Raw genomic sequence first — 12,388 nt, forward strand, 5'->3', positions numbered from 1 at the left:
AGGATTGACATTGTCACCACTCTTAATGCAGTTTTTAAAACAGTTAAGGCATTTTTTATAACAAAGACCTACCTGTGCAAACGAGTTTTGACAAAACATGTCAGTCACTTCAACTTTGTGATCATTGAACAAAACCTGTTATATTATGTTTTAAGACACTTATCAGAACTTCACAGACTTTGGAAAGAAAAAAGTGTTCAGAGACAAAAAAAAAAAAGAAAAGAAAAAAAGAAACACAACAAATTAATTTGTAACCTTATAAAATTGTTGAAATTGGGGAAAATGAAATGACACTTGTGAGTCTGTATGTGTCAGAAAGAGACAAAGAAAATATGCACAATCTTAGAGCATTGCGCCAGATACTGTAAAGTACATAGATTGAGCAAGCACTTTTTTATATGGTGTATTAGGTATGCCTATTGCTTCCCATATGGAAAATATATATACAAATCTTATAAAGTTTTTATCTGTCTTGTATGAAACTTGTATGAAAAGAATACAAGAGTGAAAACACATATAAGATCCCTTGAAAAATTATACAATGCAACTTGTATGTTTTGTATACTTACTAAAAATTATATGAAAGTAATGAGAAAGTGGCCACTTTCATGAGTAAATCATATATGTTTTTACTATTTCTTTTCCATATGGGTTGTTAAAGCAAACATCTGACTGGCCAATTACATGTCAGCAACTCAAAGGATTAAGGCATGTAGAGATAGTCAGATAGCCTGCTGAAGTTCATAAGTAGCATCAGAAAGAATAATGATGAAAGAGTGGCATGGTTGTTGGTGTCAGACAGGCTTAACTGATTTCAGAAACTGCTGATCTACTTGGATTTCCCCATGAAACCATCTTTAGAGTTTTTAGAGAATTGTCTAAAGTGAGGAAATATCCACTTTTCTCCGGGTGACAAAAACTTGTAGATGTCAAAGGTCAGAGACAAATGCCCAGACTACTTCAAGCTGATAGAAAGTTAACAGTAACTCAGTCAACCACTCATTATAAAAAGGCATGAATCCGAGCATCTTTGATCTCAAAACCCCTCAGACCTTGATGCAGATGGACTGCAGCAGCAGAACCCACACCTGTTGCCACTCCTCTCAGCTAACAACAGGAAGCTACACTCACATAGACTCACCAAAATTGGTCAATAGAAGATTGAAAAATTGCTATTCTCCAGTGACCCTCACAGTCACCAGATCTCAGTCCAGCAGAGGAATTTGGTATGTAGACAATGAGCAGCTGACAAATTTGTAGCAACTGTTCTATGCTCACGTCATAATGGCGCAATGCTGGACAGTAATCAGGCAAGTGAGCAATCTAGATTTGTGACTGACGACGCTAAAAACTGATTTGAAAAGCTGTAAGAGTCAAGTGAGAAGTGAATCAACATAAAATAACAAATAGAAGTGTGTGTGTGTGTGTGTGTGTGTGTGTGTGTAAAAAAATGACAGAGAAAAGCTAATTCTTGCTTTGAGAACTGCATCAAGAGTAGTGATAATGACGTTTCTCATGTGACAATTGCACTCAAGTGATTGAGAAAAAACACTCTGTCTCATATAAGCAGCTACCTGCTGTGACTGGTCTTTTGGAGAAAAAAAAACAATTAAGACAGTTCAAAATATCAACTAGACTAAGGCTGGCTCCAGCTACTTATCACGTGTCAGATGATCATCTGACACGTCATAGTTGGTTATGAGTGTAATGGTTCTTGAGAAAACTTGTATTTTATTAATGAAGAAGGGACATAGAGAAGGGACATTGACTTCTCACAGTAATAGCTTTTGCACTTCCTGGAAATATTCATTGTGAACACACAGTATATTCTTATCCCAGTTGGACTGAATAGCATTATGTGTAATTCACAACCATGAAATCAACTGAGATGAAGCAGGATGGATGGATGGATGGATAGACTGGCTGTTGATTTTGCATTGTACTTTCCTTTTGCTGTCATCTATGAATAAACCACAATACTACCACAGGCGCTGGTTCTCCAGCATAGAAACAGGATTCTACATCAATAGAAAATATATACACACTATCATTTCAGTCTAGTTTTGATAGTCACCCAAAAGACCTGGTGTGTATCACAGTTTGAAGCCTGATGGACACTCACTTTATTATTCCCAAAAGGCAGAGTGAAAATTGTTACATGTTTTCAGTTATGTGTCTTGAATTGCTTAGATTTTTCTCTGCTGCAGATTTCACATCATCATGTATAATTTAGAGGAAATACGTGAGACAGGTATTTAATAACAATGCTTTGGATATGAAATAAACAAACAAAATAGTTAGAACTTGTATTTAAATATTTTTGTTCTTTGTAAGTTTGCCTCTATATACACTCTAAAAAGTAATTCATCAGGCCTTTTACCACCACTTGATTAAATCCATGGTTGCAAGATAAAAATTCAAATTTACTGATTAAGATAGATCTTCTAAGTTGCAAACTTTATTTTTGGGGTTGTGATGAATTAATAATTTTGGTAATTACATCAAATTAATTTTGTATGTAATATGAAATTAAATCCCAATATTAATGTGTCCAAAACAAAATTCAAGTTGCAATTACTCAAAGAAATTGAATAGATAACTTATTTTTTCTCCATTGTAACTTCTGATTTCAAGTTCCCTCCCCTACTCACTTAACGTGCCCGGGCAAATTCACATATTAAGACTGTGCTTGCATGGCGGACTTGCAAGCTTATGTAAAAGAAATTTCAAGGTAAGTAACATTTAATTTACAAATAACAGTTCTACTAAAGCAAAGGATTTGTGCTAGTCACATTGGTGGATTTGTGTGTGATGTTATGCTGATACACTTGAGGAAATATTTTGCACTACCACATGTAGCTAATGCTAGCCATTCTAAACTTTAGCACAGGAGTGGTTAAGACTTATAAAGTTTCATTTGACAAAAGTCTTTAGCTAGATAGTGTTGCTGTAGCTAGGAAAAGCATGGTTGAAGTTTTGCTACACAATGCAATCTAATTTTGATCAGAAATTGTGACTTTTTTTAGGCTGACTTTTTTTAAAAATTGGAAGCCTTTAAGCTGTGAATAACTTTGTCAGAGGGATAACCATATAAACCTTTTTTTTCTGTCTGGCTCACTTATTTTATGTCTTTATAAAACTTGCATAACGAGACGCCTTAAATAATATTACATTTTATTGTGGTTACTATTGTGATACAGCTTAAAGTAAGTATTGTTCTTGATCTTTAAAGTTGTATCTAGCTTTATTACTTTTTCTAACACAGGTTGTGTGAAATATTGTTAATGTGATTCCGACAGCATCATTCTGGCATAGGTTATGTAAACCTACTTGACATTAAGACTTTACGTAAGCAGTTTGTACATAGTATGATTATCTAGGGTCATTAGTAGTTTGTTAAGTTAGTACACATTTTTACAAAATGGGCTGGGTGTGCAAATTGTGTAAATTTGTAACCACTACAAAAACAGGGCTGCTAAAACATTATAGATTACGCCATAGTTATGGAGGGGGATGTCTCCCATGTCCTCACCAAGATTGTTTTTGTTCCTTCAAAACTTGGGGTAGCCTTAGATCACATCTATCAAGAAATCACTCTCAGGAAACTCAGGAACGAGTCAGATCTGCAGAAACTCTGTCTTTCACTTGCCAGAGTTGTAGCACCAGTGCAATCTCCACAGAAAAACTGTTTTTCGAGCACCTTGGTCGACATTTGAAAAAACACGAAACGGTCATTTGTGTATTTAAAAACTGCAATTTCAGCACTAATGTTTATGGAACATTTGCCTCCCACAGAAGCCGAAGGCATACTCCTCATTCACTGCAAGACTTCAAGGAAAACCTGTTAAAAAGGTATGTGTGTTATTCAAATACAGAAGATTGTAGTAATATGGATGTTCAGGATGAGGAATTATCGATTACCAATGATGGTCAAGGTAACGATGATGATGTGAGAGATCTACCAAATATCATTGAAAAAAACATGGCATTGTTGTTTCTAAAACTGGAGAGCAAATTTAATGTATCTAACAAGTGTATTGATGAGATTATTGAGGAATTACACTTTATCACCGAAACAGCATCAGGCCCCCTCATAAAAGAGATTTTACAGTCCTGTCTGAGGAAGAACAATTGTGAGATAGATGAATCTGTTGTGTCAGATATGGTGACAGAGCTTTGTGAGGCCAACCCCTTTACCTCCACCTTGTGTAGTGGTGGTTCACTTTCTTCTGCCTACAAGAGAAGGGCATATTTTAGGGAGCAGTTTGCTGTAGTGGAACCAGTGGAGTATGCACTTAGTAGGGAGGAAGACAGAAGCTTCCAGTATGTTCCTATTCTGAAGTCATTGCTTCAGGCTATGACACGGAAAGAGATCCAGGATTTGATCTTGCATGATGAAAAACCTCAAGGTAAAGATGGAACACAGTACAGGGCATTTTGTGATGGCATTTATTATAAAACAAATGAGTTGTTTTCTGGAGAAGATCCTACCATTGCTATTATTCTGTATATTGATGACTTTGAAATATGCAATCCCTTGGGTACGTCAAGGAAAAAACACAAAGTCACTGCTGTGTACTGGGTGATAGCTGATATTCCTGCACAGCTCAGATCTTCACTGACCTCCATCTTCTTAGCAATTCTCTGCAAGGCTGATGATGTGAAAAGATTTGGTTACAGTACTGTACTGGAGCCACTGCTGAAAGACCTTGTGAGCTTGGAGGAGGAGGGCCTGTATGTCCCAGCATTAGGCAGAAAAGTTAAAGGAACAGTGTTTAGTATTGTTGCAGATAATCTTGGAGCCCATTCTGTGGGAGGATTTGTAGAAAACTTCTGCAGTTCTTACTTTTGTAGATTTTGTCTGGCTGAGCAGTCAGAGTTTCAGGTGTCAGAAGTAAGAACAGGCGCATTTCAACCCAGAATCACAGAACAGCATGAAATGCACATCCAGAATGTGCAGGAGAACCCTGCTTTGACACATGTATGTGGAGTCAAGAGACAGTGTGCACTTACAGAGAATCTGAAGTACTTCAATGTTTTGACAGGATACCCACCTGATTTGTTGCACGATCTGTTTGAAGGTATAGTCCCTCGTGAGCTGGCTCTGTGTCTTCAAGTGTTCATTAAGAGTAAATACTTCACTCTTGATGAACTCAACAAAAACATCAAAACATTCCCCTACAAATGGTCAGACAAGACTGATGCTCCACAACAGGTGTCTCTGAATTTTGCAGCAAAGAAAAGTGTTGGAGGGAATGCCCATGAAAACTGGTCATTGCTGCGGTTCCTACCCCTCATAATTGGATCAAAAATCCCTGAGGGTGAACCAGCTTGGGAAGTACTTCTAGTACTGAAGGACATAGCTGAGCTTGTTGTAAGTCATGTTCACACAGAGGAGAGTATCTGTTACCTAGACAGCAAGATCTCTGAACACAGACACAGGTTTCTCCAGGTTTTCCCACATGAAAAATTAATCCCCAAACATCACTACCTGGAGCATTATCCACAGCTGATCAGGGCCTATGGTCCACTTGTGTTGCTTTGGACCATGCGGTTTGAGGCCAAACACAGCTTTTTTAAGCGTGTTGTTAGGCACACTCACAGCTTTCGAAATATTCTACTGTCACTGTCCATGAAACATCAGTTGATGATGGCATACAACCAGCATGATCCCAGTGCTGTGAAAACCTGTCTTGCAGGCTACACAACTGTCTACTGTAGATGTTACTGTGCTAAGAGAAGACATCAAGGAAGCACTGCATGCTAAATTTGCTGGTGAAACACGCATTCAGATAGCCAACAATGTATGTTATAGCGGCACAAAGTATGCAGTTGGCATGATTTTGGCTAATGGCTCGACAGGTGGTGTGACAGATTTTGGAGAGTTGATCCAAATAGTTGTTTTGAAGGGCATGCTTGTATTCATTGTTAAATGCTTAAGTGCTTGGTCAATTGAGCATCTCAGGAGCTATGTTCTTGAGAAAACACACACTGTGAAAGTGCTAGAGCCATCAGAGCTGTCTGATATCTTCCCCTTAACACCTTACATGCTTGGTGGAAAAAGCATTGTAACCCTGAAACGTTACATTTATGTCCCATAGAATGCCAACATAGCCTTGACTTGTCAAATTTGGAAGTCAACAAAAGTCCAGAACAAAAAGACAGTAACAGGGTTTTCTCATTTGCAACTTTTATATGATGATCAGCCTGACATTACATTAAGATGTGGGTACAAGATGCAAATAAAGTGCAAGAACATAGTATGTTATTGTTGTTGTTGACGTTGTTATAATGTAGTCTTCATGTTTTCATTTAAAACAGATTGAGAAAAATTAGAAGGAATAGAGTTTGGTGTTGGCCTGGTATTTTGTGAAGCCTACTCTGTGGGAAACGCTATTGTGCATTTTTTACTTACCTTCATTGTTATGGTGCTCATTGAAACATTTTAAACCTTTTTTTTTATTATTACAGATGTCACAACCAGCCCATCTACGAGTGATTCTTTCAGAACATGATGTCAAGAAACTGGCATTACCATCTGGAATCCCTGGAACAGTTGAGGAACTTCATTCAGTTGTTCAAGATACATTTAGGATTTCTGGGGATTTCTGTTTGCATTACAAGGATGCTGATTTTGGTAATGAGTTTTTCTCCTTGCTTTCAACAACTGACATTAAGGATAAGGACACTATCAAGGTGATCTATATCCAGGAACCTCCTACAGTAACTCTGACCTTAACAGATGTAGACAGATCCTTTACAAGCCTTGCTGATGATCCTCTTCAATTTTCTGATGATGCCTGCTCATCTGCATTGTCACATGACACATTGCCTGTCTCTTCAGAATTAGAGACAGAAATACCAGTCCAGCGATCAAATGGATGGCCCATAGAATTTCCAATCCCTCGTTTCTCTACCAGTACGGAGATTCTGCTGCAGTCCGGCAATCAAAACTTCATTTGTTCTGGGACTGTTTTTGGTACTAAAGATCTCATCACACTACTTCCAGACATCCTTGGAAGTTTAGCTGAGGCTATTTTTGAGTACACTGCTTATCCATCAAGTGCACAACTAAGTCAAGTAGCAGAGACCTTGACTAAAAAACATCCCTGCCTCAAAGAACCAGGTTCTTTTCATGGATGTTATGGATGGATTCAGCGCCTCAAATATAAAATGAACAACTTCAGATCCAAACTTCGAGGTACTGGCTGCCCCGAAATTGTGGTGAACTCACTCAAGAGGAAACCAGCACATGAGCAGGCTCCTGCTAAAAATGTTAAAAAGCCTAAAAAGGCTGAAGTAAATTACCTACCTCCACATCCTCAAGGGGAAACAAGTGGAAGTTTGGAGAAGGAAAGAGTGGACCTCTTGTGTGAAGTGACGAAAAGGGATAATTGCCAGGTGATTGCAGGGAAAATGGGTAAGACATTCTCTCTTCGCAGGCAAGAAATCGTATATGAGGCACCCGCTATCAGGAACTTCATGGAGCGTTGGCCTGCATTATTTGATGCGACACAGGTACCAAAAATTTTTCTCTTACATTTCATACATAATACACTCATATGACTCCCCATATGTTCTATATTTGATTTTCTGATTACAATCTTAATCCTAATGCACAAAGTAAAAAAATAAACATTCTCATACACAAATATTTTTGAATGCAACAGTAAATAAGCAGAAACATGACTCAAACAGTACAGAATAAAATTTAAAAAAATTAAATGATGAATGTGATGGATTATCAGTTTAAAGCAAGTTTATCTTAAATGCTTTAAAAACAACAGGTTTCTTTTAAAGATAATTTTGGTGAAGTCTGACATTTGCTTGGAATAATGGTTGCAGTTTCCTATAACAGAGTATTTAACTGGTCCAGCTTTTCACAAGTGACTCATTTAAAGAGTATGGGGAAAAAAACAATCAGTAATAGTGGGCCATTTTGATGTTGTCCATTTTACTATTGTGGTTCATACAGATTTAGTTGTTCCTCTTTAACTAATGTATTAGAACATTCATTAATGCAATATAGCTAATTTTCTGCAAGGATTAATTCTTCTGTTTGTGTCATCTACAGATAAAGGAAGAGTTCAAGAGAATAACCACTGTAAGCCTGGAATCCACGTTTATGGCTAAACTTGACCATTGCACCCCAAAACTGATGGATGTCGTTTCATCAAGGGGAGGAGCTAAAGGAGTGAGAATCAGGCAGATCAAGGACATGCTTCTTGAGGTATGATAACTATTTAGACTTTGTGTTGCACTTTGTGTTATCTTTGAAATGCACTTTGTTGGCAGTCACCCATGTAGTTTATACTCATACTTTATCTTTTTTTTTCTTGAATAGCACAATACAATTGAAATGCGCAGAGAAGTAGCCATCCGCTGCCTTATCACATACCTTGGAGAGAAGGAAGAAGACCTTTTTCTTGGAGTTTGGTGTAAGTAATTCAGCATCTTAACCACAAATAAATCCACACTGATCACAGTGTAAATTTGTATGAACAATTCAACTAATGATTGTAGCGTTTCACTTAATCATTTCAGCTAATCCAATATGTCAAAGCTAATAATTATGTATATGTTCAATTTGAGTTTATTGTTTTCCTTAGTTTTACATTCTAAATTGATGACCAAACCTGGCATACTGTTGTTTAGTTTTCTTAAAAACAAACTAGAATGTTGTCTTTAGGCCTACACAAGTGAACCTCACATTAAGCAAGTAAATCCCATGTTAGAAATCGATTTAGGTAGAGCAGGTCAAACTGGTCATAGAAAATGTTGTTCATGTTGTGTGGTTAAAAAAAATCAAAACAAAAAATGGGCTGTATTTTTATTGATTTGTCTTATGATACCATAATTTTGTCTCATGCTTATTGATACATCCTATTTGGGTCAGTGTGTGTGTGTGTGTGTGTGTGTGTGTGTGTGTGTGTGTGCACTAATCTTCTGAATTATTAAGATTCAGCAAGGATAAAAGTCTAATCTATAATCAACTAACCTATTTTTTAAATGTGCTTTACAAGGACACAGAAGAATTTGAGGCCAACCTAGAAAGGCAGGTGATGAAAATTGCCATCATCGGTGACCGGTATACCCCTGGATCTGACCACAAGACTGCAACCATTGTGGTAGAAGGAACAAAAATCCTGGAGGGCCCGGATATCCCAAGTTGCTGTGCGTTACTCATGGGCATAATATATGCTCTCAATCTGAGCTATTGCAAGGAACTGAAATATACTTTCGAAGTCTTTCAGAAGCTGTTGCTTGATCTTGATGGACTGCGAGCCAGTGCAAAAGTAACAAGTCTCAAGAACAGTATGTTCTAAAGATGTCACTTGTTTTGAGCACTAAGAAATTTTATTCAGATTGTGTTGCTTTGTATTTGGAAGTCCACTGGGAAAAAATGATAGTGTTGATAAAAAATAGAAGACACTAATTGTTTTCTATCTAGTTATTTTTGATATTATATTCAAGAAATGTGTCTTGACAGTTGTTGTACTACCCTGTCCTTAACACTTATCCTGCATTTAATCCTCAAAGAGATGTGCTGATGAATGAACCAGCATTATGTTAAACATGTTGACTCTGTTTCAAAAATTGTTAACCATTTTGAGTCCTGTATGTGTAAAATTAATCTTAAATGTGTTTACTGCATAAAGGTTTGAACACTGAAAGTTAACATTTACTGAACACTTAGTACAAATGTTTTCTAAGTGGATTTCTGGTTTATTTTCACTGTTTAAATATAAGGTGTTGAATTGCCTAAAGTAAAATATAAATTGTACAAACTGTACAAACAATAAAAAAAGTTAATTGCTTAAAAATGTTGAATTCATTCCATTCTTAAAAGCTAGTTCAATAATAAAAACAAGAAAAAGCTAAAATTATGATGATAATGAAGAAAATCAGCTACTTAATATTTTAAGTGATTAACTTAAAAATAATGTTTTCGTAACTACTATCATTAATTACATAACACTTAAAAAATAGTTTTGAATAATATGGAAAAAGAAGTTGGAGGAACATAAATTTTTTGAGTAAACAACTTAAAAACATGTTTTTAAGTTACCAATTATTAAGTATATGGTAATTAAAATTACCTTTACTTATAGAGGAAAAGTTCATTCCTCTAACTCAATGTAGTTTGTTGGTTCAACGTAATTTCTGCACAAGTTATCTTAACGCAAAAAGATTAATGGAAACTGTTGCGTTAATTTTTTTTGTTGAGCTTAAACAATAGTTTTTAGAGTGTACCACCAGAGTGGTATTAAGCAATCAATATGCGGTTGAATTACAGGCTTTCAGCTTTATTTCAAGGGGTTTTACAAAGATTTACAATTAACTATTTATGAATTGCAGCCATTTTTATTCATAGTTCCCCATTTCAAAGTCTCAACACTAACAGCAAAAGCATAATTTTAAAATAAGGAGGGGCATCGGCAAATGTATTTCCTCCCGTTCTGCATCCTGCACTGTGCTACTTGTGGTCTTTCTGCCTCCAGTTTTGTCTACATTAACCAGGCATGCTCTGTTAGTCACTGAAAAATATGCCATTTCTGTATCTTGTGTTACTTTTGCAGTATGGTTTGGTTCATTATCCATTTGCACTGTGAAGCATTAGTTACCCAGTTCTTTTGACAGGCACGTTCTAGGTTTTGACAATGAGTTGACTGCCTTTGCAAGCGTTATCGTTTACTTTTAACCAAGTTGGTTGTTCTTGGTTTTGATTTGAATAAATGCTGCAAAAGACTTTTTTAAAAATCGAATCTACTACTACTAACGTTTTTGTTAGTTTATTTGTTATGTTCTTTGTTTTTTACCTTGTACTTTTTCATGGAATAATGAAGGAAAGCGCTTCAACTCGCCAAATCAGACTGAAAATGAAGGATTATATATAAAATTAGCCATAATTAATAAATAGTTAATGCAAAATGTCTCTCTCACATTCCTTAAATTTGTGCTGAAAGTCACTCCCCTTCAATCACTCTTAAAGGATTAATTTAAAATCCTAACTAAGAAAAAAAAATGTTTCATTGTTCAAAAATTAACTAGAAGGGCCTAGCTGCTACTACATTTATATCACAGAAATTTTGAGTAAGATCACTGAGCTGTTATCTTTTTTCCTTCTTTTTTTGTTCTGATATTTGTATCTGCTCGTGTCTTTTGTTGGAGATAATGGTCCAAATTGTAAAAAAACAAACAAAAAAACGAGCAGAACAGCAGAACTGAATGTCAACCCTGCAAAGTTATCAGACAAAAAATGTCTGATAGAATAATTTCTGAGAAATCACTCACTTGCTTGTTGTACATGTCATTATATAAGCTGTCAGTCTACAAACTGGCACCCACCTGCCTGCCAAAAGTTTTTACAGTCATGCATGCACATAAACTGCATTATTATGAAATGCAGGATATAAGCACAACACTAACCAAATGGTACTTTTGCTTCAGTATTATGTATACTTTTAAGGGGAAAGAAAGATGAATTGCTTCCAAAATCAAAAGTTTAAACAGCACCTACTGTGAGTTTTTTGTTGTTTAAAAGACCAACATCCAGAAGTGGGCTAAAATCACACAGTGTCTATTCGCAGCTTTATTAGCATAGCTGAATAATCTTGAAACTAATTTAAACTCACACTGCTGGTGCGGGTTATACTAAGGACGACCACGGCCATCTTACCAGACTTTGCATTAATGATCCAAAACAGACTGGTGCAAACTAGTTTTCCTGTGCTCATTAACATGTAATAAGCTCACTGTGAGCTTATTACTTTGCTTTTAAGTTATCTAATATTCAGAGAGATGGAGATATGAGTGATGACCCACTTTCAACAGCCACATCAACTTTGTTATAATGCCAATGCTTTGAAATGGGAAAAGTGTGAATTTCAAATAGGACTTTCATCATCCTATAATCTTTTGTTATGCATTCCTTATCATAATTTTAAGAGTCGAAGATAAAGCATTACTCGTGATGCCCTATTTCAAGTTATTATTCAAGCACAGCTGTGAACCAGGCTAGATAAATTCCATTAATCTTTCCACCTGGACTTGAACTCAAATCTATTAAATGTACATACAGACACACAATTGTCATTTATCTGTTCTACTGTCCTGTATGGAAGACTTAGTGTTTTGATAGTTTTACGACTGCACCTTGCCTTGTGAAAAGTGGATTTTGAGTGTTATTCCTGCCAAATGTACATGAAAGGTTTTTATTTTAAGATAGTGTTCTTAACTCAAGTAAATAGATTTGTAGATAGAGTCGAGAAGTATAACCTAAAAGTTTGTGAAGTTGAAAAGCTGATTGAGCTTCTTACCCTGAACTGATGCAACAATTCATCGCTTGTTTCGCAAAATATACAAAAAAAGTTATTTTATTGTAATA

General features: G+C 36.1%; 1 protein-coding gene across 2 annotated transcripts; it reads left to right on the forward strand.

Annotated features, from left to right (window-relative positions):
- Positions 1–598: 598 nt before the first annotated feature.
- On the forward strand, positions 599–9,803 carry LOC102293912. 2 transcript variants are annotated; one of them, XM_042228849.1, is made up of 4 exons: positions 599–2,731; positions 3,796–8,230; positions 8,345–8,438; positions 9,024–9,803. In XM_042228849.1, exons 1-2 carry the CDS (start codon positions 2,694–2,696, stop codon positions 5,765–5,767), a joined length of 2,010 nt encoding a protein of 669 aa, XP_042084783.1. In that variant the 5' UTR covers positions 599–2,693; the 3' UTR covers positions 5,768–8,230; positions 8,345–8,438; positions 9,024–9,803. The 2 variants fall into 2 exon arrangements, with proteins under 2 accessions (XP_042084783.1, XP_042084782.1); XM_042228848.1 differs by having other exon boundaries at positions 599–8,230.
- Positions 9,804–12,388: the final 2,585 nt, after the last annotated feature.

Source organism: Haplochromis burtoni, unplaced genomic scaffold (genome assembly GCF_018398535.1).
Source record: "Haplochromis burtoni strain Fernald_Lab_line unplaced genomic scaffold, NCSU_Asbu1 Contig_358, whole genome shotgun sequence".
NCBI lineage: Eukaryota > Metazoa > Chordata > Actinopteri > Cichliformes > Cichlidae > Haplochromis > Haplochromis burtoni.

Coding starts and splice junctions, on each gene's coding strand:
- LOC102293912 (XM_042228848.1), top strand. CDS start 3,422: ATGGGCTGGGTGTGCAAATTGTGTAAATTTGTAACCACTACAAAAACA.